This window comes from Meleagris gallopavo, chromosome 1 (assembly GCF_905368555.1).
Source record: "Meleagris gallopavo chromosome 1, MGAL_WU_HG_1.1, whole genome shotgun sequence".
NCBI lineage: Eukaryota > Metazoa > Chordata > Aves > Galliformes > Phasianidae > Meleagris > Meleagris gallopavo.
In genome coordinates this window covers 2795188-2821265 of record NC_139404.1, presented here as the reverse complement: position 1 = coordinate 2821265, position 26078 = coordinate 2795188, and the positions used below count along the sequence as shown (strand labels likewise).

Genomic DNA, 26078 nt, shown 5'->3' with positions numbered 1-26078 from the left:
AAGGAGGTGAAGGGGCAAAAGAAACAATTTCTCCCTGAAAGTCAGTCACAGTCAAGCAAGAAAAAGACCCTTCAAAAAAGGTCTTATTGCAGCATCTGTAGGCGGCTTAGGTTACCTGAGCCTCTCTAGTGATTCAGAAGACTTTGACCAAGAAAGTTAAAGCCAGGGACGATCAATGAGCCTCTGCAAGCAGCACTGCATCGGGTTACCAGCTGAGACGAGACAGTGGGAGCTGCACTTCGTAATGTTTTTTTTTCCCTGGTCAGGCAGTGAGTCTGAGGAGGGATTACAAACCTCCCTCCTCCTCCACTAGAAAACCTGTTTTTTGAGTGTCATTTTCTTCCATATCATGTCAGGAATGAGCATGGTAATTTCTGTGTACAGAAGCACCTTTCAGCTACAAGGAATCTGGGAAAAAGCAGGAGAACAGAAGAGCACAGAGGGCATAGAGCTCAGATACCAGTGTATATTTCTATTGCCAGATGACAGCACAAAGCCCTTCCAAACAGGGCTTATCTTTTGCGGGAGAAACCAAAAACCCTCATTTGGCTTCTCCAGTGTTTCATAAACACCACCATCTCTGCCACAGTTATGTAGGTAATATGTGGTCAGATCAGTGTAATAAATGTTGTTGGAGTCAGCCAACCTAGAATCCACCAAAGGCATCCAGGAAGGCGGCTGGTATAATCCACATGTCAGAACTCTCTGGTATCACTTCATTCATGAGGTGAGGATGACTACAAGGAACCATGCCATCCTAATCCCACACTTCAGAAGCAGAGGAATCTCCTGCCACCCACTCTTCAGCTGGGGTACAATTGGGGTACAAGCCAATGGAGACAGCTCGGTTCCCTAACTGAGGTTTTTGGGTGCCAAAAGGACACACAAAGGACAGCAGAGGAGTGTGGATAACAAAGCCAAACCCCAGGTCTGCTCCCTCCTGGAATAAAAATCCAGAATAAGAATGACTGAGGTATAAATGAATTATTCTCCAATTACAAAAGGTATCATCCTCTTCTAAAATGGCTTTAAAAATATTTCTTATTAAAAAACTTAAGTTGGAAGAAAAAAAAAAAGTTGTGAAATAGCACAAATCCTCCCTGAACTTGGGACCATTTTCCTGTATGTTTGCAGCTAATAATCAGCTGGCCAAGGAGTCCTCTTAGCAGCAAGGGCAAATCCCAGAGCAGAAGGAGGCTGGTGCCTGGAGGTTACATCCTCCCTTAAGGACAGCTTGTGCACACTCCTTGATTCTCTATCCCAAAATTAGGATGAAATGAAACAGCATGACCAAAATTTAGAAGGGGCAGTTAAAAGGACAGAGTCTGGGACAGGTCCCTTCTTCACCCAGCAAGGTCAGTGCCTTCTCCCTTTATAAATTCTCTCTCCTTGCAGGACTACTGCTGCCTCCTTGTCTCGAATATCCATTTTTTGGGGGGCAGCTAGGGTCTTAAATATGACACAGAGACTTCACACAGGGCTGAAGCTTGTGTGGTCACCATGCACATGTGGAATAGCACTTGTTCATGTCTGCTCTGGTGCTGGTGGTAGATCACGAAGGGATAATGAGGGCTCCATCAGCTGCAGAAGGCTCTGTGCCATCCTGAGGGCTAAGAGCCTCCCTGCTCTCAGCCCCTGTGTGATAGGGGAGGGAGTCAGAGGAGGGTTGTTGTTTGGACACAGATGCAGACTCACAAGTGCTTGAATACTGAATGGTGTCTTTGGACACCCAGTAAGACCAGAGGATGCTGCAGTTCATTTCAGGCTTAGGGGAGACTGCCCTGCTCTTGTCCCTCTCTGCAGCCCACTCTTCAGGCTGGTGACATTGCTGCGACCTTGTGACCAGGCACCACATGCCTCCATGCCAGCTATTAGCGTTTCAGCCTTGTTCCTCAACTACCCTCCCCTCCCTTCAGCTCCCACCCTGGCCCCTCACCCTCCCCTGGAGACTCATGCAGCAACTGAGTGCCACATTTTCAATTTACACCAACTAAATGATTCATTGCCGCCTAAAGAGTCCTGAACAGAGACCAGGAGGGGAGCTGAGCTATAACAGGAAAGGGAGGAGGGGGACAAGATTGAGACTAAAGATACTGAGATGAAAAGCTCCGGTGACCTGCTCTATATTAGCTCTCCTCTTCTCAAGGCAGAAGCCAATCAATGCCTCCCTCCTCTCTCCTGCAGCCGTCTGTGGGTCTGTCTGTCTCCTTCTCTCTCAGTGGACTCGAGTTTCTAAGTGTAAGGTTAGGACGGCAGAGCTGAGGAAATCGATTCCTGAGCCCTGGCACGCAGCCCTTTGCACAGACAGCCCAGCTCTGCCATGAGATGCTGGGTGCAGACCCTGTCCCCAGGTGTCCCCAGACCTCTTATGTGTTTGGAAATGGGAGTCTGGTGAAAAGGGTCTGCATCAGCCCTTAGAGTGTGAATCCCAAAGTATGAGTGACCCATATGGGAGAAATAAAAGGAGAGATGTTGTGCTCGTCTTACAGTTTTCAGTCATTTCCCAGCCCACCATTGTTTCTCCTGATGGTTTATACTGGAGGGGAAAGAAGTGTGAAACGAATGGCCTTGCCTACAGGAGATCTGATTTCCAGTCCCATTCTGTCCCAGGTTTTGGACAGCCTATACACCTCCTTCAGCCCTTCCCAAAAGCAGCTCCCACATCAGTAGAGCTAGATTCAGCCAAGCCCCAAAATTCCACTTAGGAGGAAAAAGAGAAGGGTCAGCACACATGAGAGGAAATATTAAGGCAGACTTCCCCAGAAATCCTTGTTCAGGATTTGCTGACCAAGCATCACATATGAGGAAAAGTCTGTTAATGAATGTTAAGGGGTTTTGATGTGCAAAAATAAGAGCTATTAACGGCCTCAGTGTTATGGCACTGTTACAATGAATGTCCTGCACAGCTAAACATTGCTGAATGGGATGCAGATGGTTCCTCTGCTTTTAGGGATATCTAGAAGGATTAAAAAAAAAAAAAAAAAACTTAGACCAAAGAGGAACACAAGACTGAACTGAAAACCCCTGCCATACTTGAGCTGGAAATAGGATTTCTTGTCTGCAAGGGAAAGAAAGGGGAAGGAAAAGACAGGAATGGGACCGAAACATTTGCTTTCCAATTGCTTCAGAAAAATCCACAGGCATCTCAATGACCATGCCACTGTTTTACAAATAAGGGTTAGGTGACCGAATGGAAGAGGACTTGAGGACCTTGCTGTCACCCTCATCTGGGTGACTCTGGGGACAAATTTCTGCTTGAAGGACTGAGTTTGCATGAGGATTTCTTGTCCTAGTACAGTCAAGGCTGCCATTCTCACTTATCACCAGCCACAACATTTCTGGACTCTTTCACAACGAGTTGCTGGGCAATCTGCAGTTGTCTCTGCCCCTTTTCTCTCTTTTTGGGAATTTACAGTTGGGTGTATTGATTGCTTGTTGCCACTGACCCTGGATGGTAGGAGATGAAATATCTAGCATTGATTGTTACAGTTCAATCAATGGCCAAATTCATGCTTGCATACAGTCTGTACTGCCCTTCTATTAGCAACATGTAATGCTCCATAGGATGGATGCAAGATATGAAATGGAAACATACTATAGAGCTATATATCAGTCGAAAATATCCTCGGGTCAGCAGCGCTGAGAGTGAAGGTTGAAGGGCTTCATAACTATAAGATCACAGCTCAGGATTAGTTTGCCAAGGATCCCTTGAAACTGGAGCTGGGTCACCTAGGAATTATCTTAAATTAAGCAGACTGTCACAGTTTTGACTGAGGGTCAGAAGACAATGAGCATCTGCAGAAGGTTGGGATATGGTACAAGTTTGTTCCTTTTTTGTCTGCTTCAGAAAGGAGAGGTAGAGAAAAGAATCTTTCCAACTGGATCACTTTCTCCACAGGCAGAGTTTGCAGTGCAAGAGGAAAAGTTGTGAGGTAAATTCAGAGGAAAAGACAGACACTGCAATAGCAAAGTCCATCAGAATAACCATCCATCGCTGCCAAGGATGCTGAGGCTTGGAGTGACAGCACCCTGCAGAGCAATGCTCAGCTGGAGACATTTGGTTGGACAGATCCAGTGCACTTTCCAGCCACTGTCTCTGCTGAGAGGTTCTTGGCAAATGAGACCACTCTGCCACTCATAGCCAGGAGCTCAGCCAACCTGACACCTCCTTCTGCATGGCTTTGGCAGAGGGCTCTCTGCAAAAGGAGATCACTGGCACTGAAGGCCGCAGAGAGGGAACTTCAAGATCAATAACATCATTAAGAAAGTCTACAGAAAACAAAGCCAATTAGTTAATCTCCCCATCCTGAGGACACTTGGATCCATTGCTCCTTGGGAGGCATTGCAGAGGGCAGCACTGCAGAATAGTGTAACGGTGAAATGAGGTCTCTTCTTGGCCTGCTGCAGAGAAGCCTGAGGATGTGGATACAGACAACTCTGCTCAACATCATGGCTTGATAAGCCAAATGAGCAAGGCCAGCACAGCTGAGATGACCTACAGAAGACAAATGTTCAACTTCAGGATTAACATCAAGCCACAGTGAGGTTGGAAGCTTTACTGTCCCCTTGAAATCTAACTTGGATCAGATCCTTGGGTGTTCTCAGAGAACTGATTCCCATCTAAAAGCACTGGAGAGTATGACGAATGTGAAAGAAGTTCAGCCCCATAATGGAAAGTTGCAGGTGCTGAGATAAGTTCCAGTCTGGCTGTTAGCTAGGGCCTAACTGGCATAATACGGAAACAAGAAAGTATTTGTCACACAGAGAGAAGCACTTGGAGGGTTTGATTCAACACACATCAGAGTGGATGGGTATTTTCCTGTGCAGTCAGCACACTACGAATGTGGCAATTGAGGAGATCTGATCGGTCTCTACTGACCTTTCTCTTCCATTTTCAGCTAAAAAATGTTTATTGATTAAGCAAAGACTTCCCCATCAAATCCCAGAGTCCCAACTGGAGTTGCCTGGGTGACATCTAAGTTCATCTGGCTAAGCCAGGGACCAAGACAGCTCTTTACAGCTGCTAGAATGGTTGGAGAGGGAGACTGTCTGGGCACAAAGGAGGGCTGGGATGGTGACAAACACCAGCAGGTACTTACGTGTTGTGAAGCACACACCACCCACAGTGAGGGTCTCCTGAGCCCAAGCACTCGCTGCAGGTCTCGTATTGACTGCAGGACTCCACGGGCACCCGAGTGAGCTGCAGAAAGAAAGGGGACAAATTATCAGGATTTTCGTAGGGCATTGCAATGGCCTTAATGACTTGGCAGAGGTGCCACCCTTCCTCTCCTTTTCCCCGAAAAGGACATCTCTGCTGAGCTTAGCAGGGCTAAGACAGATGCAGGGATATGGCTGCAGATTACTCTAGAATTCAACATGGTGTAAATCCTGTTCAGATCAGCATCTCCTCTGTGATCATGATCTCTCAGAATCATAGAATCATACAGTCACTAACGTTGGAAAAGACCTCTAAGATCACCTAATCCAACCATCCACCTACCACCAATATTGCCCACTAAACCAAGTTCTTCAGCACAATATCTGCACATTTCCTGAACATCTCCAGGGATGGTGACTCAACCACTTCACTGGGAAGCCTGCTTCAATGCCTGACCACTCCTTTGGAGAAGTTTTTCCTGATATCCAGACCTCTTTACGTGGTCTCTCACTTTTCACCTTACATCACATTTACATGGGGATTCAGCAAATCAGGCAGCCTGGGTGCAAACTGTGGTGACATGGCACCTCAGGGAAATTAAACATGTTAACTTCTGTGGTAGTGAAACTGGATCTCTATGCTCTCCTATACTGTGGTTACAAATCACATCTCTTTCCTTCTCCTTACGAAATCTGAGATCTCATGATGTCTTTGTCTCTTTCCTATGGAAAAGAGCATCTCCACTGCACCCAGAAGAGCGCTAGGTTCACACCCCAACTGTCAGTTGTACCAGTCATAGAATGAGAATATCCTGAGTTGGAAGGAGCACATAATGATCACTGAGTCAAACTCCTGTCAGGCCTGATGCACCCTGGGGTACTGTTGGCCCTTTTGGCTGCCAGGACACACTGCTGGCACACATTGTACAGAATCCCCACATCCTTTCCTCAGGGCTGCTCTTCAGTCTGGACACATACCCAAGGTTGCCCCATCCCAGACAGGTTTCTCCCAGCTACCAGGGGCTACCAGCCTGGGTAGTGCCAGAGCTTGCCATTACCCTGACTTTGCAGCTCAGAAGGTATCAGTTTGACCTAAAACACCCACACACTGCCAAAATAAGGCATTTTACTATATTCTTTCTTCCTTCTTAATTAAAGTATTTCAGGCAGAGATTTCAAAGACAGAAAGGACCATCTAGCTGACCTCCTGTTTAACGGACCACAGGCTTTTGATTCCTACTAGCTTTCCTAAGCCCCTTACTTCTTTTGAAACCAAACATACAATTCGGGCCCAGTGACCTGATAGTCTCTTTTCCACTGAGTAAGCTTCAGAAAGCTTCCATAATACACAGTCAATTGCCAGTGCCTTCACCCTGGCTCATGTCATCAGGGAGAGTTTATTCCTTCAGATGATACAGTGTGATATTATACTGACGAAACACCACTGAGAACTGTCAAATGTAAACTGCAGAACAGTTACTCATGACAGATGACAAGGGAATACACCTAGATCCTAGTGACAATTTTTTACTCGGTGCAACATTCAAGGGAATTTGAACTGAAGATTCACTCTAATTACATCTGTAAATGGAACACCACAAAGCTCTGTATATACAGGAGGAAGGTAAGGAAAAAGAAGAAAAAGAGATTCTGGACAAATTCCAGATATTTATGGAGATCTTTTCTATTTTTATCAGAAATGGGCTTCCTAACCCCTACACAGACCTCACATAGTCTATGTGAAAAGCTGAAAATTTATATTTTACCTTTGGCTGTTGGCAATAGCTTTAGTGAACTTTAGATAGAAATATGATAGAGTCTATTTACCATTGCACTACTGCCCGTATCAAGGCACCCAAGGAAATCAACGATGGCTGCTTAAAGCTTTTAAGGACAAAGGGTGAATGTCAAGTAAAACCCACAAAAATGCTTTTCTCAAATTCAATCCACTGCCACGCACATAAGATCATAATCAGAACAGATCATGGAGCAATGAAAATGGGAAAATCAGAACAGCTTATCAAGTCATTCTAACTTCTGTAAGTATCAAGAAGTTTTCAAAGGCAAGATGACTTGGGCTTGGATGCAACAGCTCCACATTCCTTTAGGTGCAGACTTTAGGTCAAGAAGGAATCGTCAGTTCATCAAATATAAATTTCTATACGCTTGAAGATTTTGTCCAATTAGACTTATATTTACCTCAAAAATATATCTTATCTTACAGTTCAACTTTCAAAAAGTCATACAACTTCAATAAGAAGATAACAAGGGGTGGAGACCTTATTATTTGTATGTTGATCTTCACCACCTGTTAGCTCCACCTGGGAAAAATGTACTTATTTTTACTGTGTTACATCTAGCTTGAACACATCTCCACTGTGAACATCAGAGTACTTGAAGAAGAGGCAGATAGTTCAGCTTTGAAAGACTGCAAATCTGCCCTTCCTTAATCCAGATGTAATCGATTGTGTAATCTCCACCTCGTAATTAGAAAGAATACAGTTGGTAATGGCTATCCAAACTATCCTTGGTTTAACATATGGTGCTGCACAATTTATCCTCATTAGCTGTAACTAATTTTTTCAGAGCTCAGCTTCTGAGCTAGTTTACATATGCCTTACAGAAGTGAGTTCTGGTTATAGAGTTCAAAACATGTGCTTTGCTAGAATGTAGTGATGTTAGATTTGAAAGCTGTGAGTCAGAATCCACTTGTGACTCTGACATATGAACAAGAGTGAAGTCCTAGAGGACAGAAATCTACAATTTCGTTGCAAATTGCTACAAAAAGAGTGGATAAAAAGCTGTCTCAGTAGGTTTTATTGTTATTATTATTTAATTAGCCATCAAAGGATATCCAAGCTCCTCTCTGAGGCAGAAAGCACCTACTGGGAACAGAGATCTTCATCGAAGACAAACTTCTTTGTCTGTGTACTTAGAGTAATTTTCCATAGGATACAGTTAGTGTGTTGTGTGTGCAGGAACACACATTGCTTGTGTCTCTGTCCCAAAGAGCACAGCTATGGCAGTGTGAGCTTACAGCAAGCCCCATCCTTACCCCAAGTCTTGAGAAGCCGAAGTCGTGAGTGTCCTGTGTCACCATTTGGATTGCTGCATGTTATTTTTTGCTATATATAAGATCTTTTATGAGTTCACCTCAAGTAGCTTTATGGTGAAACTAATTAAAATTGTACCATGCTGGTAAATGTCTTGGGCTGTAAGTGTCGCACCTTCTAATTAATAAAGGAAGAGACTATAAAAAACAAAGAAGCTGCAAGTGAAAGGGAAGCCGCCTAGGGGTCATCAGCTGAAAGGAGAAAGAACATCAAGCAAATAAGGCACATCAGAGGTCTCATTTTCCTTTGGAACATAAACTGTAATTAATTCAGCTCAGCTTTTCAAGTTGAAAGTTTTGAGAACTGACCATGCCCCTTGGGAGCAGTCAGCTTTTTATGCTTCCCCTAAGATATCTGGAAAAGGAAAGTCTGTGCAACCTCTCAAGTATGGTTGCCTTGCCATTTTTTGTAAGGATGAAGAGACTGGACAACACTGAATGTTGAAATCTCGATTGCAAATCATAGTGTGATTGCTCCTTCCCCCCATTTTTCATCCTTGGAATGTCTAACAAGCATTTCAAGCTCGTTTCCTACCCTCAGTGGAGATCCCTACATCTGATCTTTCATCAGTGAAACTTTGATTCAACGTTCTGCAGCAAATATTATCAGGGTCTCAGCAGACAGAGGATTAACAAAAGCAAAATGTCCTTCATTTTGGTGCTCTAAGAGCCAGCTTGGAGACATTTGTATTCCTGCAGTGGTCACCGTTTAACTGATATTTTGGCCTCACTTTGCTCTAGCAAAATTTGGATGTGGTAAGAGACTGCTGTTGTTCTAAGGGCTTATAGCCTATAGTGATGTGGCACATATTCCCATTTTATCCATGAGAGCCACCGCTGCAAGTGAGGTCTCATGCAACTGAAGGAAGCTTTGAAAATGTAAGCCTAACGCATCTGGCCAAGGTCATGCAAGAAGTCCATGAATAAGTTGATTATTGAATAACAAGTTATTAAGTAAAAACTACTTAGATATTAGTTGCTTCAAAATGTTGAAGAGATTAAGTTAAATCTCCTAAAGATCCCTGTTCACACAGCTGATGGACACCTATGAGCTGCTGTGCTTCCAAGCCCTTGTCCATAGCACACTGGAGACCATCTATCCTCCCCACTACTTACAGAACGAGATGCAATCCCAGTGTCTGGGTCAGACAAATGGATATGACATCCTTCTCAAGGGCAGCAAGAAAACAGTGAGCACATCTAGCTGCCTCAGCTGCAGCAGGATTGGAACAAATACTTCACTTCGCCAACTCATCCATTCAGAAGTCCTCAAAGAAATCATTCATGTGTTTCTGGTTCCCAAGGACACCTCAAAAAATCTGGCAAACCTGCAGACTGCTGTATAGTTTAGAGCTCACCTGCTATATATGACTTACGGGCTTTTTGCACAACACCAGGGCCATCCTCACCTCTGATCCAGCTTAACTGCAGCTTCTGTAGCTCCCAGCCTTGCTTTTACCCTCTACTTTTAGTATGAATGAGCTTCAGAAAGTCATTTAAAACAAAGTGATTGAGATTTTGGATCTGTCAGACAGTAACAGTTAATCCTGTTAGAAATTTGGCTCTCACTTCTGCCATTATATATTCACAAAAGCTCCTGCTATGTGCTCAGTCATAATTTTCTGGCTCCCATTTTTGACTTTTTTATTTCAATATACTTTTTTTTTTTTTTTTTTTTTTTTTTTTTGTCCCTTAAACTGCCAACATTCTGGTCAAAACATGAATCACTGCTCAATCTCTTCTGTTATAATTGGATGTTAATACAGCATCAGGATTTATTCAGTCTGATGGACTAAGTTAATTTAAATGTACAAAAAGGCATCTTAAGTAGCCAATTTCCTTCCCAACAGTCAAAAGATACATTTCCAAAACACTGAACAGTGACTATTTTAAGCTATGCGGGTTCTGTGAATGCTGCTATCTTTCAAGACTCAGCCAGCCCCAAAAAACTGCAGCAAGATTAAGAGAGGAGCTTATTTGATTTCAAAGTCTTGAATCGAGTATTCATGATAATACCATTTATTAAACAGAGCAAGACAAAAAACCACCTAAGAGACCACTGGTGGATCCAGATTCTGCAGCCTTAACAAAGTTACCCGGGATATTTGGCTACACGTGGGGCATCCCAGGATGCCAGTTTTAATATGGCCTGAGCTGTGGACAAAGGGACCTTGAATTCTTCTGTTTTGGTCAAACTCTTGCACCTCTGACTGCAAACTCAGCAAAAAGCAGAAACACAGAAAAGAAAAGACCAGGGAAGCATGTCTTAGACTGGCAAGAAATAGGAGATGTGTTCATGTATATGATTGTGAAGCTGGTGGGAGAGGAAAGAGATGCTCCTGTGGGGACAAAAGCGAGGCTCTGAGTTTGATTCCAGCCTGTCACACTAGCATGATGAGTAAATAACTTGCAGTCCCTCTGGGGACATGGAATGTCATTTCTCATCAGACACTCACAAGCTCTTTGTCTTCATCGTAACACTCTTCCCAGTAAATCCGTGCTTACATACTTGGAAAACTGGAGGCTTTAATTAAGGAGAGTTAATTGGGAGCAGCAGTAGCTGTCAAGGACAAATGACACAATAATTAAACTGGGGGTCAATGTCCCCCTGCATGGCAAGGTAAATTACCTGTCCAAATATGCTTGTTCACAAAGGGCTTCCTCCCTATAGCTGTGTTTGTGCTGCTCCTCCACCCCTCCCCTTCTCTCCCTTGAGTTGTCCTGAATGTTTTTGGCAAAGAATTCCATACAGCATTTCCAGAGCAAAACTCCAGCCACACCTACAGCCCACTGACACAGAGGCAAAGCAAAAGCAAGATGAGATACAGAAAGATTTAGTGCCCGTGGCCAATATGTTCCAAAAGCCCCAGCAATTTTTGGGGTGAGGCTGAGAGATGTCTGTTCCTATTAGACGTTCTCACGATGAGTTCACTATTGATTACTCTTACAGTAGTGAAATTTTCATTGCACCCCTTGCCTTCCTCTTCCCCATGCCTTCTTTGGCAGGACCCTGCCTTATAGCAGGATCAAAAAAGCCAACTTTGAGATTGTGTATGTGAAGCATGCTGGACCCATCAAGACAATAAATCTTTGGCACAAGACATATGCAAAGCAAGGGTTGCTCTCTCTCACCAAAGTCCATCTGCAGTGTCACACCTAGGCTAAAAGCTCAGGGTCTGTCAGTTGAGGGACTCTACAGGACAGGATTTGTCTGATTTGTTTTAGATGCCTTCCCAGGGATAAGATAAATCATGCCCTGGATGTACCTATGTCTGTTCACTGAACATAAAAGAGGCTAGACAACCAGGTCAAATTGAGTCATTTACAACATACAAGGTGAATTCTGGGTGAGGTGAATCTCACATCATTGCCAAACTTAACTTTCTATTCGTCCAATCTTTTCACTGCAAACTGTCCCCAAACATGCTGAGCTCTCCCCTCTTCCCAGTTGCAGGACCAGAATTATTAATCACTGTGTGAAACACATTTTCTTTAATCACCAAAAGAGCAGTAAAAGAACTCCACAATGTTGCACAGCTAGAAAACTTCCAGGAATCCAAAAGATTCTGTGTGATGACACAGAATACATTTAAATGAGTGCTTTTCACCATCCTTTCTGTAAACACAGCCCTCATGTTTTGCTATGTCCAAGCTCATTCCTGCTCTGTGTTCTGGTTTTATTTACAAAGAAATAGACAGCAGGATAGCATAGAGTATCTCAGTCCTTAAAGGCTTGTCAGTTTCTTAGGTCGCCCCATCACAACTGCTCAGCACACGTCCTGAACAGTCCCTTCTTCAAGGAGGTCCACCATGCCTTCTCCCAAAAGCATCAGTGCTTCAAGAGAAATCACAGACATACCATTCTGTTGCCATCCTATTGCAATATTGACAACAACCTGGAATTTGAAGAGCACATGTCCATATGTTTCAGTGCTATATCTCCTACAGTGTTCCTCTGTATTCGCTCTTGTTCTTCCTTAACAGCAATACTAAATTCATCCTCAACTGGGAGAGCAGCAGTTCACTTTGTCAGCATGCTGCTGTACTTTCTCCATAAAGCAGTACATTCAGTAGGAGTCCTTGCCCCTCATGAGAACAGCAGTTCTTCAGTTCACAGGTGTGGAAACAGTGTCAGGCGATTTTACCCAAGCCTGATGAAACCCTCACCTTCTTACCAAACAGCAAGCCATCAGTTAGAATCATATAAACTCACAGAATGACTTAGGTTGGAAGGGACCTCAAAGATCACCCAGTTCCAACCTCTCTGCTGTGGGCAGGGTTGCTCACCACCAGATCAGGCTGCTCAAGATCCCATCCAACTTGGTCTTGAAAACCTACAGGGATGGGGCATCCACAGCTTCTCCAGGCAATTCTCTGGTAAACAAGGCCAACTTGCTTTACCTGCCATGTTCAGCCTGCATTTCTCCCTAACAAGTCCAGGTTGTTTCAGATCCATGCTGCCTTCTTTTCCTTATCCCACAATCAAGTGTTTCAGACAGTAAATTGGAAAACAAAAGGATAGACTTTTGTCCTCTGGTGCAGGATGAGTTGGACTTGATGATCCTTACGGGTCCCATCCCACTGAGAATATTCTATGACTCTAGAATTATAGGATTATCCTACCCCTAAAAGCACAGTCAAGCTATAGAGAGTGTTGAAGACAATTTGAAAAACTGCCTTTTCCTCAGCTGTGGTCAGACTTAAAATCTCTCATGATAGCATATATATAATAACACAAAACAACTGTATTGGTTGGCAGGAATAGCCCACATAGCCTCATTCCTTATCTTCAGCCATTGCCATATGGTGCTAAAGGAAAAATAAGAACAGCTTCTCTCCCAGCCATGAAATGGAGCATTTGTTTTATTCCCAGACACCCTCACATATACCCTCCTTCAACCTCTCTCTTCTCATCACTGCCTCCTCTCCCTTTTTAAGTAATGCTCCACGTAGTGCCATCAAATCTCAGCTGACACAAGCTCCACTGCCTGCCACAGGCAGCATCAGTTGAAGTGATAAGATCAGCTGAAGAATTATGAGGTCACGCTGGTTAATCTGCAAACCAAAAACTTAAGATCTGACACAGGGAGAGCCATGATAACCCCTGCTTGCAGCTCACCCTGGGCTGCAGCAAACTTGAGAGACGCAGATTTGGGATTTTCCAAAGTTATTATAATACCTCTGCAGAGCATTCACCACCGATGGCTTTAATGAGTGTTTCAGTCAAGATCCAGGAAGGAAATGTAAAGCAGGCTGTTCCCAAGCCCTTAAATGCGTGTCTCAATTTAATAAGTGAGAGAAAACCAGACAGAGCTTACTGCTCAGCTGACGCCTGTGAGAGCACAGAGCACTTCTGAGGTTTGGATGGTAATTAGTGCTGCCAAAAAGGCAATTACCAAGCAGAGACGTGGGCAACTACTTTGGGCCACATCTATTTGCCTTCATATGTCTCTGCTGTTTGTTTCAAAGCGGAGTAAGTGAAAAGAAGTTCCTAGCAAAGCCCAGCTCCTTCTCTGCAGCATTTTATTTCAAGGAGATGCAACATTTCTACTAAATGCAATGAGGGTTGCCATATCCCATCCTTCAGTGTCCATATTTCAAAGGGTTAATGGCATAACCCAGCATTGCAAGCACTACACATGTTTTTCCAGCTTTCTCAGACATTTGTCCTGTCGTAAAATGAAAGTTCAAGGACATCTGATTCAGGGATCGTATAAATGCATAACATTTAAGGTCAGAAGGGATATTTAGATCATCTGTTGTCATCCCCCTATACATCATAGAATCGTAGAATGGCCTGGGTTGAAAAGGACCTCAAAGATCATCTAGTTTCAACCCCCCTACTATAGACAGGGTTGCAAACCACTACACCAGGCTGCCCAGAGTCAGGATGGTATCAGAACATTTCTGCCAAGGACCAGGAGAAACTCTATGTGAGGATATCAGGCAACTGATCCACTCATCCATCTCAGTCACTGCTTTCTAGGACACAGCTCCCGCTTTCCAGCCTGACCTACATTCCTTCTTAGGAGACAGAGAAGTTTGCATTTGTTTTGTTTGAGGATGCTGAAGACACTGAATCTCTCTGTCCTCACCATCATCGTTAATGCTGAGCTAATCACTGCACCACTGAATATTTTATCTGCAGCGTTTAATACAAACTTCCTGCTCATTCATGAACATTTTCAATAGCTTTGGGCCCAATACTGATCCCTGGAGAACACTTCTGGGAAAACCCTCAGGCCCTTTTTGCTATTTTTATCTTCTTTTTTTTAATGGGAATAGGCTGTGTCTCAATCGTGGTTTGGAAGGCAAAGGCAGGAAAATCACACAATAAAACTTAATTATTTTCTTAAAGAATGAAAAAAAACATGCTTTTCATAAAAAAAGATCCTCACTCAATGGCCATTTGGCCTAATTTGAGAGCAAGTATGACAAGTTTCAAACTTCAGACCAGGGACTTTAATACTTGATACCGATTAATACCCCTTATAACCACCACAAATCTTTCGCTCAGAGGGTGGTGATGTACTGGAACAGGCTGACCAAGGAGGCTGTGGATGTCCCATCCCTGAAAGCATTCAAGGCCAGGCTGGATGTGGCTCTGGGCAGCCTGGTCTGGTGGTTGGCAAACCTGCACATAGAAGAGGGGTTGAAACTACATGGTCATTGTGGTCCTTTTTAAACCAGGCCATTCTATGATTCTATGGATTACTAAAGCAGGAGTGTCTCAGTGCTGCACCTAAGTTATGCATGTTGTCCCCAGGACATTTGATATGGGGCATTACTGGTCTCAGTTGGGCAAAAAGGAGCCATGCACTATCCAGTGCTTGTATGTCACTGCTGTACACGTGGCTAAAGCTCCTCGATGAAGAACCTGAAAAACTGGAAACTTGTGGGATTATTAGACATGTTTCCTGAGGCTGAGATGTGTGTGACTACAGACATCACAGAGGTACAGCAGCACTAATGCAGCTGGCTTTGTCAGCATCCCAAAGCATGCATGGGTCCTCCTTTCTGTTGCCTCCTGGTGATTACTCTGAATTCAGGCATTTGCATGAATTGTGCAATGGCTCATTTGCCTTTTGTGCTCCTTTAATTTTTTTCATATTTTTTTCATATCTTTTCCTCCAGCCAAGGCAGAAGTTGAAAGTCACACTGCACCTTCCTTTGAATGCAAAGACATAAACAGCATCCACATGGCATGAGGCTCTGTAGAAAAACAGAACTTTTGTCCCCGCGGATAATTGATTCAAATCTGATTTAAGGCCTTCAACACTCCTCAGTACTGTTTAGGTACCGTAGGAAGCAGAGATCTCATTTCAGCTCCCAGCTGCCAAGCACTGAACTTACAAAAGCTGCTGCTGAGCAGGAGTGCTGCCTGGGGGGGGTCAAGGACCGGGGCTATGGGGTGACAGTGTTGGACGGCTGCTGTATGAACACTGCCAGCTGGCCCATGCATAAAGCACGGAGACCCAAGAGACCCCATAAAGCCTCTGCCAGCTCCATCCAGGTGGTTTCCAAACTGGCATCTTGAAAGGGAGTGGGATTAACGCACTGAAGCATCTTAAAGGAGCCCTCTGCATCCAAGATCAAAGCCACCCTAGCTTCAGGTCTCCAATTACACCTGCCCCCCTTTCAGACATCTCTTACAAAAGCACACAATATGATTTGAGCTGGGGAACTTGCTCGGGTGCATTACACAGTGCACACCATGCCGTGAAGGGAAAAAAAAAAAAAAAAAAAAAAAATCCCCAAACAATTCTTTTGTCCCTGTTCATAAAGAAGGGAGGCCTGTTTGGCACACAATGTAAGGGGAAAGAAACAAGAGCAAAGAGTAGGGTCAGATCCTTGGAGAGCCTCTCTGAAACACAAGATGTGCTGTGCAGCTGGGACAGCAAAGTCCTCCTTGCTCCCAGGGTAGCTCCACATCTCCAGCCAGGCAATGTCTGAGCTCACTCATTGCAGCCTTCAAGAACTTGCAGGGAGCTGATAAGCAGGAGGGGGACTGGCTTTTTGCACGGGCTAACAGCGACAGGACAAGGATGAATGGTTTTAAACTACAAGAGAGGAGATTTAGGTTAGTTGTTAGGAAGAAATTCTTTACTCAGAGGGTGGTGAGGCACTGGCACAGGCTGCCCAGGGAAGCTGTGGATGCTCCATCCCTGTCCATGTTTAAGGCCAGGTTGGATGAGATCCCAGGCAATCTGATCTAGTGGGGAGCAACCAGCCCATGGTAGGAGGGTTGGAATTAGATGGGCTTTAAGGTACCTTCCAACCTATGCCATTCTATGATTCTATGATGCTATGATTCTGATAGCAATAGCAGTGATTTCTTCATTTCTCCCCTTTACTCTTCCTTTTCTTGAACAGCACTTTTCACCTGAAAACCTCATAGCTATTCAGGGAGGGGACAGGGATCAAAAAGCATCAAGGATCAGACGAAAGATAGTCCTAGCCCTGAAGTAACTGTCCTAAGGTCCAGCACTATGTCTTTGTTGGCATGAGAAGTTATACTACCTTTAAACTATCTATTCTCTATTTCTAAATAGTAGGAAGGAACTCACAAGGATCACTGAGTCCTCTCTGATACCTATCTGTCTTTCTGTCTGCCCAGCAATAATGTACATTCTGGAGGAACAACATTACCTCTATTCCCTGAGGATTACACTCCCTCTTCCAGGAACAGGCATCCCTGTGATATTCCGTATTCATTTTAGTTCTTATTTCACACATTTCTCCAGAATCAGCATCTCCAAACACCTTTCTCTGACTGGAGACCTCATTTATTGCTTTGGAGAAAGAACATTTGAAAAGGAAGGAAGCTCAGCCAGGTAGGAGCACAGATCCAGTCCTTCTCTGTCCAGAGACCCACATCTGAACAGCTCATTTTACCTGCAGTTTATATTGCCTGAGAATCTCTGACAGGGACAGGAAAAATATAATAAGGGTGGTGAGGCACTGACACAGGTTGCCCAGAGAGGTGATGGATGCCCCATTCCTGAAGACATCCAAGGTGAGGCTGGATGAGGCTCTGAACACCTGATCAAGCTGTGGGTGTCCCTGTTTATCACAGGGGAGTTGGACCAGATGGCCTTTAAGGCTCTCTTCCAACTCAGTGTTCTATGAGGAACACCATTCAGGACTATTTTTCTCCATTGCTTATGAAAGAAGCCTTGTGTGACTATACAGGAGGTAGAATGAATCTGGGCCACTTGTTTGTTGTTTTTTTTTTCCACTTGATGAGAGCATCTCTGCATCTCACAAGGATGTTGTGAGGCTCTGGGACTAGGTGGACTGCCCATTGCTTAATGGTAGATGTTTAGAAAGACATGTGCTGAATCCCTGGAAACATTTAGCACTGATGGTTTATTTTCCTAAAAGATATGCAGCATTGCCAAGTTGGGCTCAGAGCAGACACCTCCCTGAGCAAGTCCATGACCTGAGTTATGCAGATGACATCACACAATCACGCCGGTTTCCTCTTGCTTTCAGATCTATGAATTTATAAGTAGTCGCCAAACAGTTTCAACAATAATTGTCAGCCTATGCTGAAAAGAGCTTAGCAAGGCATACCGACCTTATGTGAAATGTAAACTTTTTATTATTATTATTACAATTGCAGATGGGTTTCGTCTTGCTCAGCTTTAAACTACATTTTCTCCATCAGGATTTAGATTTCGAAAGATAAGCTGCCTGACCCAATGACCGAACCCATAATGGGACTGCTACTGTAATTGCTGTATCTGCAAGACAAGAAAGAATTGCAACTTCTAGATTAGCCCCACGAACAGTGGAAATGAAGTTTATAATCATTCTAAATGTGTTTTGTTTTCCGCTGATGCATGAATGTTTCAGCAATTAGTTTGCTGTGTTAGGGTTCCCTTTTCCACGTAAGCTATTTTTCCTGAGTTTTTTTTTGGAACTTTTGGAAATTATTGACAGTACAGGCTTTTAAGGTAAATTGCAATGAAATGACTATTCCAGCACCATCAAGTGATTGTGCATCAGTTTGGATTTTCTGCTGTTTTGTGCTGCATTGCAGATCTAGAGCATCTGTGACACTGACAAGCTGGGAAAGATGAGGATGTTAATTAGTGTTCTAAATGGGATTTACCAAGCTAAGATTAACTAATTGAATTCCAATCAGATTGGCCCAGGTAGCATGGCTTCAAAAGAACCCCCGATCCTCTCCTGCTGATTTGCTCCAAGATCTTGGATAGATGCCCTGAAACTTCCCTCTTTTCCCTCTTTTACTTTGAAACCTTTTCCCCTTGTCCTATCACAGCAGATCTTGTTGTTTTCATGCTGAATTCATGATCCCTCAATCATTTAAAATGCTGTTTCCTTTTCAGTTTTTTTTTTTTTTTCCTACTGCATTTTTTGTGTTACTGCAATTGTGGTAATGTTATTTTTTTATATCCCGTGGCTAACAAGAATCCTAAACCTTCTCAGTTAGGCAATTAGTGAGAAGGTTTCTATATTTAAATTCCTTGTAGAGGGAATTGAGACTGCCACTGATGATTCCTACCTGCTATTTGACTGCTGATAAATTCTTAAATTTGAAATCAAAGTATCTTATGAAAATCAATCAAAATTCTTTCATTTTTGAATAAAAATTAAATTGATTCAACGTCTTCCTCCGTAACAGTTTTCTGCAGAAATCTTCCTCTTTTTGTAAAAGAATCAGAAGAATTGATTTGTTATAAAATCCTACTTCAATAGAGAATTAAGTCATACTTTAGTATTACCTCTTCTGCTCCCCTGAATTTATTTGTGATTCTTTTTGTCAGTTGTATCATTTGTCAAGTAGAAGCTGATGCATGGCTCTTCTTGAAAAGGATAGCATGGAGATCAATTAGTCAACCTAGAAACTGGCAAACTCCTAATAGGACTGTTTGACTGCTACAAAATGGCAACTAAATAGAGATCCATCTAGCTTGTAAAAAATATTAGCCTTTTTGTTGACATCTCCATTTGTCAGATGGTTTATTCATTGAATGATGAGATGGATGCAGCAAAAAGCAGAGCTAAAGGCCACCAGCTACCTCATCATCACACAGCCAGGCAGCAGATGCCCAGGAGTGCTTTTTAGCAATGAAAACTAACTCAGACATTGCTTTGACAAAATAACTGGGATTAAAGAATGAGTTAGATGTTCAGTTTATATAGAATACTTCCTTAATTAATTGGGAATTGACAGTCTTAATAAAACCTCATATACATCCCTCTTGGTCTCCTACTTCTGTTATCAAGTGAATGAGATGTTTCAGAAAAGGAGCAAATATCCTGCAAAAGTCAAACTCATGTGTGAGGTATCTCCATGTTCTGTAATACCTACAGACTGGTTTATAACCTGAAGAACTGTAGTTGGGACCACTTAAGTTAAAATTTCTTCCAAACCTCTAGGTCAACATGCTTTTGGTTTGTTTTAATTTAAACTCAGAATAAAGATTTGCATTCAAAAATTGTGGGTTTTTTTCTACATTTGCGGGCAAATTTTTATGAGTGCTTTGTTTACAACAAAGTCCTGAAGAGGAAAATAAATAACCACCTTATTCATTATCCTACAAAACTTGTCCTCTGTACAGAGTCACAGAATCACAGAATCAATCAGTCCAACTGTCCACCTACCACCAATACTGCCCACTAAATCATGTAGACCCGTATGGACCCTGCAGAGTCACGGCCAGTGCCCACTGCGAGGTCTGAGATGCAGGACCAGCTGTGGTCTGGGATGGCTGGAAAAAAACCAACAGGAGAAAACTGCATCAGGAAACACTGATTCACAGAATTCAATTCATCGAGCACTGACATTTTGCAAGGGACTGTTATTAGGCTCAGCAGAGCAGAGAGAGAATAGAAGACCTCCAGCAATTTGCAAGCTGTAGTTCTGAACTGAGAAATGCTGAGCTAGTTTTGGAGCAAAAAAAAAAAAAAAAAAAGAAAAAAAGAGAATTATACTCAAAATATCTCCAGTTGCAGTTTATCCAGGAGAGATGCAGATGTAGGATGTGAGCAGAAACTCAGACCCAAGTCGTTAAAGGGTGAAGGATCTGAAATAGAACTGTCTTACACAATAGATCATCATTTGGATAAACATATTTATGACAACCATTAATAAACAGAAGTCTGGGGAAACTGCTAGAGATCTTTCTGCTGCAAAAGCTGTTCTGTGATTGTTTGGGAAATCATTGCCTCCATTACAGACCACAGAAGGCCAAAATAGCTTCATGCTGTCAGTGGCAAAAGTGGTGAATGAGGACAATTTATTCTTCCCATCATGAATTCAGGAGGCAAGCAGAAGAAAAGGAGATTGAGAGATGCTCTTCAAACTGTCCAGTAATGAGAGGGAAATCAAAACATCTACTAGTAGATAGAGCAATCCCAAGCCTGCTAAACAAAGCCAAATTCCCTGAGCATCCCTCAGCTCTTCTAGCTGCCAGCTGCTGATAAGCTCGGGACAAAACCAACTGACAACTGACTGTGAAAGAGATGGGATCAGAATGCAATTCTACCCTTAATGAACTGTTCTTCATTTTTACCTTTTTTCATTTTGTTTTCATCAATCCACTGCAATTCCTACTTCTTTTTAAGGACTAGAAACTCAAGTCTTGGTGGCCATGCTTGCGCTACCACAGCCACAAGCTCACGTCACCTGTGGGAGTTTGGGCTCAGGGAACTGATAACCAGTCCCACCTGTAAAGTACCACTCTGGAATTGCTGTAAAGTGAGGGCAATATCCTCTCCCAGGAGCAAGATACAACACAAAACATTAGTTAGTAAAGTGAAGTTGCCAATGGGACTAGTGACCTATTCATGCCCATTAAAAATGCCTGTCTGTTTCAGGGACAGGGTTTAATAACTCATCTGCAGGAAAAAGCTGGGAAATGATAGGAGATTTGAACACATGAAAGAAAAGGGTTTATAAAACTAACTGTGCTCTAATAGCTCTGATGTTATCCACTGACAACTTGTAGATGCTATAGGAAATCTCTTTGTGCACCAGTCTCCAGATCTCCTGGGGTTTCAGTGTTTCTAAGCAACATCAAGAAGAGAATAAAACCATTTCCATACAGGTGGTTGGTCATACAGAGCAAACAGACTGGCAAAGAAAATGAAGACTGAAGTCGTGGACAGCTTATTTAAAAAGAAAGGAGTTCATCCCTGGTTCCTGCCATCCTGAACCACTGATAGCTGAAAATGGAGAGTACGTCACTGTTTTGTGTTTCTTTTGAAGCTCTCTGCTATGTGTTCATCACTCAATATTAATAAAAAAATTGTTTCTGGGCTGGAGACATCTTGGTCAGAGCAGGCAAGCTTCTCTGCCTGTTTTCATGTCATGGAAGGAGGGAACAGACCAACATCAGCATTCCTTCCTAGAGAAATCTGAAGAATGATATAGTGAGGTTTGTGACACTAGGAGAGCATATAGAATCATAGGATTATTAAGGTTGGAAAGACCACTAAGATCATCCAGCCCAACCATCAACCCATCCCCACCATGCCCACTAAACCATGTCCCTCAGTGCTACATCTGCCCTTTTCTTGAACACCTTCTGGGAGGTGATACTTCCTTGGACAGCCTGTTCTCATACTTCACCATTTTTTCTGGAAATTTTTCATAAACTCCAATTGAGAGATATAATGAAGTCAGCATTGAAGATGGATTAGGAAAAGTTTTAGAGAAAAATGTTAATTAATTGGGAGATTTTGCAGCATTGATGTAAAACGAAGGCAGGACAGGACTCCTGTATCAGAAATGATTCCATCTTGATGGAAACCTCTTCCATTACGTGGTAGGAGGAAAGTCATAGCATGAAGAAATTTACCTATGGAAGATGTATGTTTGGTTACCCAGCCAGGGTAGATGTGATACCAATGCTTACATTTTTTGCCCAGTAACACTACAGATGTACTTCTCTGCATCATAGTTAAAGGTCACTTGGTTTCCACCATAAACTTCATTTTCAGGAGGCTGTAACTCATTATACTGCATGGAGTTGGAAAACCCATAACGAGACCAAACCAAACCAAAACACAAAAACAACCCCAAAAGGATGGCTCCATCCATTCTAAACTATTTTTTTTAACATGAAGACAACGTTGAGGTAGGTACTGTAATATTTCGTAGAGGAGAAAATACCTAGATCTAGAGAGGAGTTGTTTACTACATAGATGGAGGAGCTCTGCTCTTTTCTTCTTTTTGATCTTTTTAGTTAAACTTTAAGGAAAGGCTGAAGATTGCAAATGTGATATTTGTCTAGGAAAGATTCCAGCATGAGGAATCACCGTTCTTCCTCTTCGTTTTGAAAGACCAGTCTATTTAAGGTTCAAAAGCATATGCTGCTCCCCACTTAAATTCCATCCCTTTTGTTGTTGGCTGCAAGTGAGAGGATGCCACTTCTCTTCATCTGGCTCAAAATCATCGTGTTGCTAGATTGTACATCACGGATTATTCACTAAATCTTGGTTATGTGACAATGTGACATCTCAACAGAACTCCCTGCCAGTACTGTGTGAAAATATTCTCCACTGATCCTACTGACAGCAATCAAGTCATTTGCATCTGAAATTGCTACTATCTTTGAAAACACAAAAATGGCAAGCAAATAAACCTCCATCTACCCTACTCCCACCTCTGATATTGCCTGTTACCTGCCAGAGTCCTCTAAATTTGCATCCAGCTTCCAAGGTCAGGTATACTGCGTTTTGGACCTGCTGAACCTGAAAAGATTACACATTTTGGACCCTGTTCTGTGATGTGAGATCTGTGATGTGACGCACTTCTATCTTTTGTCTTCATTCCTTTTATTTCCCTACCAACCATAATGTCCTTAGCGCAAAGCCCGAAATCATAGACTTGGGGAATCATAGAATCGTTTGAGTTAGAAGAGACAATTAACGGTCATCTGGTCCAACTCCCCTGCAATGAACTGGGACACCCATAGCTAGATCAGGTTGCTCAGAGCCCCACCCAGTCCGACCTTGAGTGTCTCCAAGGACAGAGCATCCACCACTTCTCTGGGCAACCTCTTCCAGTGCCCCACCATCCTTATTGTAAAAAACTTTTTCCTTATATCACTCTGAATCTTCCCTCTGCTAAAAGCTCCCCAAATCTTAATGAAGTCACACCTCCACCTGTATTTGCACTTGTACTGCTACAAGTTCTCCATCTGTGTTTCTCACTACTTCTCAATCAGTAAGAGGGTTCAGCAGACACATGGGCATTAATGGCAATAAAAGTCCTTCAGAGCACCAACGCAGACTTGTTTTAATTAAGCAAACTTCACCAACTTTGGAAACAACGAGCATGCAGCTGAGTGAAGTCTTGAGTAAAAACACTTTAGCAGTTCTTAGGTGACACAGGAGCACTGCAAAAATGTCAAACCTAACGCCATTATTCAAAAATAGGAGCACACGATTAGACAAGCAATTATAAACAGAGTAGCTTAACATAAATTGTGGGTAAAAATATCAGAAACAATTTTTCAGGATTTAGTGAGGGAACACCTTGTAAAGCATAATTGGATTAGAGGAGACAGCTAGCGTGGATTTACAAGCAGGAGGTTTTTTGCTTAACTAACTTGTTTGAGTTCTTTGAAGATACAGCATTACTGCCAAGGTATGGAACGGAAATGTAATAGATGTTATGCACTTAGATTTCCCAAAAGCAATTGGTGAGGTTGTACAGTGATGAGATTATCAGCTAATGGAAGAAGTTGTGTTATAAAAGCAGGATGGCTTAGAAAAGTGACTCAGAAGCAGAAAACAGCCAGTGCGTGGGCTGGCTTGCCATGTATGTTCCCAACCTCAAAAGTGAGCTATTTAAGTTTGGCCTAGGGAAGAAGGAAATGAACGGGTTCAGGCTTGGAGGCCTCTTCTGCTTGGATTTCAGAGTGCTCCCAGCCTCTCGCAATGAGAAAATCTCCCAGGAGGGCTCAGCTTATCAGCCATGAGGACAAGAAGAGCCCAGGGAGATCATTCCTCCTCCAGACACAGGAGCAATCCAAATGCAGTTTGACTGTGCAGGCTGTCATCTGACATCCCCAAGGCTGCTTGCGGAAGGAAAACAAAACACTGCTTCTCCTGAATGAGCTAGCAAAAAGAAGCACAAGCAGGAATGGAGATGTGCTTGATCCCAAATCAATGTCATAAGGAGTTCGGATCTCCCAGTGCTGGCCTTCCACCTTGGGTTCAGGCTGCCATGAACAACATTCAAAGCAGAGGACTTCATGTGCATGATGTGTTGGGTGAGCACAGCCAGGTTCAACATCACAACACTTAATTTCCACTGTAGCAGGGAAAGAGTGAATTTCTTATGGGATGGGTACTTTGAGGAGTGGGAATGTGGGGTGTTGGGGTGTTGGCAATGGGCACAGAGCCCTCCAGAAAGCAGATGCTTTGCTTTCAGCCCCCTGTCTGCAGCCAGTGGACTGAATTTTGCAAATTTGCATCAAAAGCAAGCTAAGGAGAATACTTGAGAGGCTGAATTCAAACCACAGCCCCCAAAGCATTCCCAAAAAGCCAATTCCTCCTTCTGTTCCTTTCCCACATCTTTTCTCAGCAGCAAGTATCATCTCCCAGCTCCATCTGCTTTTCTTGGCCGCCCTTGGAGTCACCAAAGTCGACAACACCGGAGTTGGGGCTCACTGCAGTGCTGTCATACAACATCAGTGGCAGCTCTGTAGGGGGGAGAGGTGTTCTTGTGGGTGCAGCATTGGTTTGGGGATCAGCAGCATCCCCAGGCATCACTGAAGGCTTTTGCTGGATGCTCCCCACACAGAACCTGCTCCATCTTGCTGACCACCAGCTGTCCACACCCACAATTTCATCTTGACATCCCGACTCGATTATTTCTTCCTCCCATCCCCATGAACATGACCCAAGTTTGTTACGGATCAGCGTATTTACAAAGCTTAAGCTGGAAATCAATTTTAATTACCAAAATCAGATTGCCATATCAATAAATCACTGGGGACCTCTTGGAGACACAGACAGAAGGTTCCACCTGGAGATGGAGGGATGGAGAGATAATGACTCATTTTCCCATTGGGACACTCCCTGCATTCAATGGACAATATTCATCAATGTCATTATCTTTTGTATTATTGATGGCATTAAAGGGAGATGAATAGATCTAGAGTCAGTTTTAAACAAATAACATTGTTTGAAACTTGATTTGCCAGTGACTTCTTGACAAGAGATCTCATTTTTTATGTTTCAAGATACAGGGGAGGAAAGTAGTTGGAAGATCTTTCACAGTGTCCCCTTCATCAGCGTAAATGATTGATCAAACTTCATCCTGGTAAGCTAATTAATCCTTTGCAACTGGACTGAAAGGAGGCAACACAAAGCATCATTCTTCTTATTGCACCAAGACTACCTAAATTTGTGATTATTCATCACCATTATTACTAGAGGCACTCTTAGATGTAGGTTTCTTCAGAGAGATCATTGTTTCAGGCCTGGGAAGAGTCCCAGTAGCAGAACATTGTCCAGTTTTGTTTTTTTTTCTGCCCCTGGGTCAAAGGATTTTCCATGAAATCCAGCATGGACTGCAGACAGGCCTAAAGTCAGGAAAGGGAAGTGACTATAAGCCAGATAGGGGTAGAATGCAAGGAGAGGCTTAAGCAGGTCCAAGCTCTGCTTGTTGGAGAAAGAGTGGGTAAAGAAGGCATCTCCAAGAGAAGTCATCTCCAAGAGAAGTCATTTCCATGCTTTCAAAGGCAAAAATACGGCACCAGCCAGCTCTCATCCCAGTACACTGGACTGTCTTAGATTTTAGACAATTAAAATTGCTGCTGGC

At 43.1% G+C, this 26078-nt stretch overlaps 1 protein-coding gene across 2 annotated transcripts in view; it reads right to left on the bottom strand.

The window, feature by feature from the left end:
* PLXNA4 (plexin A4) overlaps positions 1–26078 on the bottom strand; it is a 441339-nt gene that overhangs the window by 147947 nt on the left and 267314 nt on the right. For both annotated transcript variants that reach the window (XM_085213222.1, XM_085213155.1), the window contains one exon: positions 5100–5200. In XM_085213222.1, the coding sequence (XP_085069348.1) occupies positions 5100–5200 (101 nt within the window). The remainder of the gene's footprint in view (positions 1–5099; positions 5201–26078) is intronic.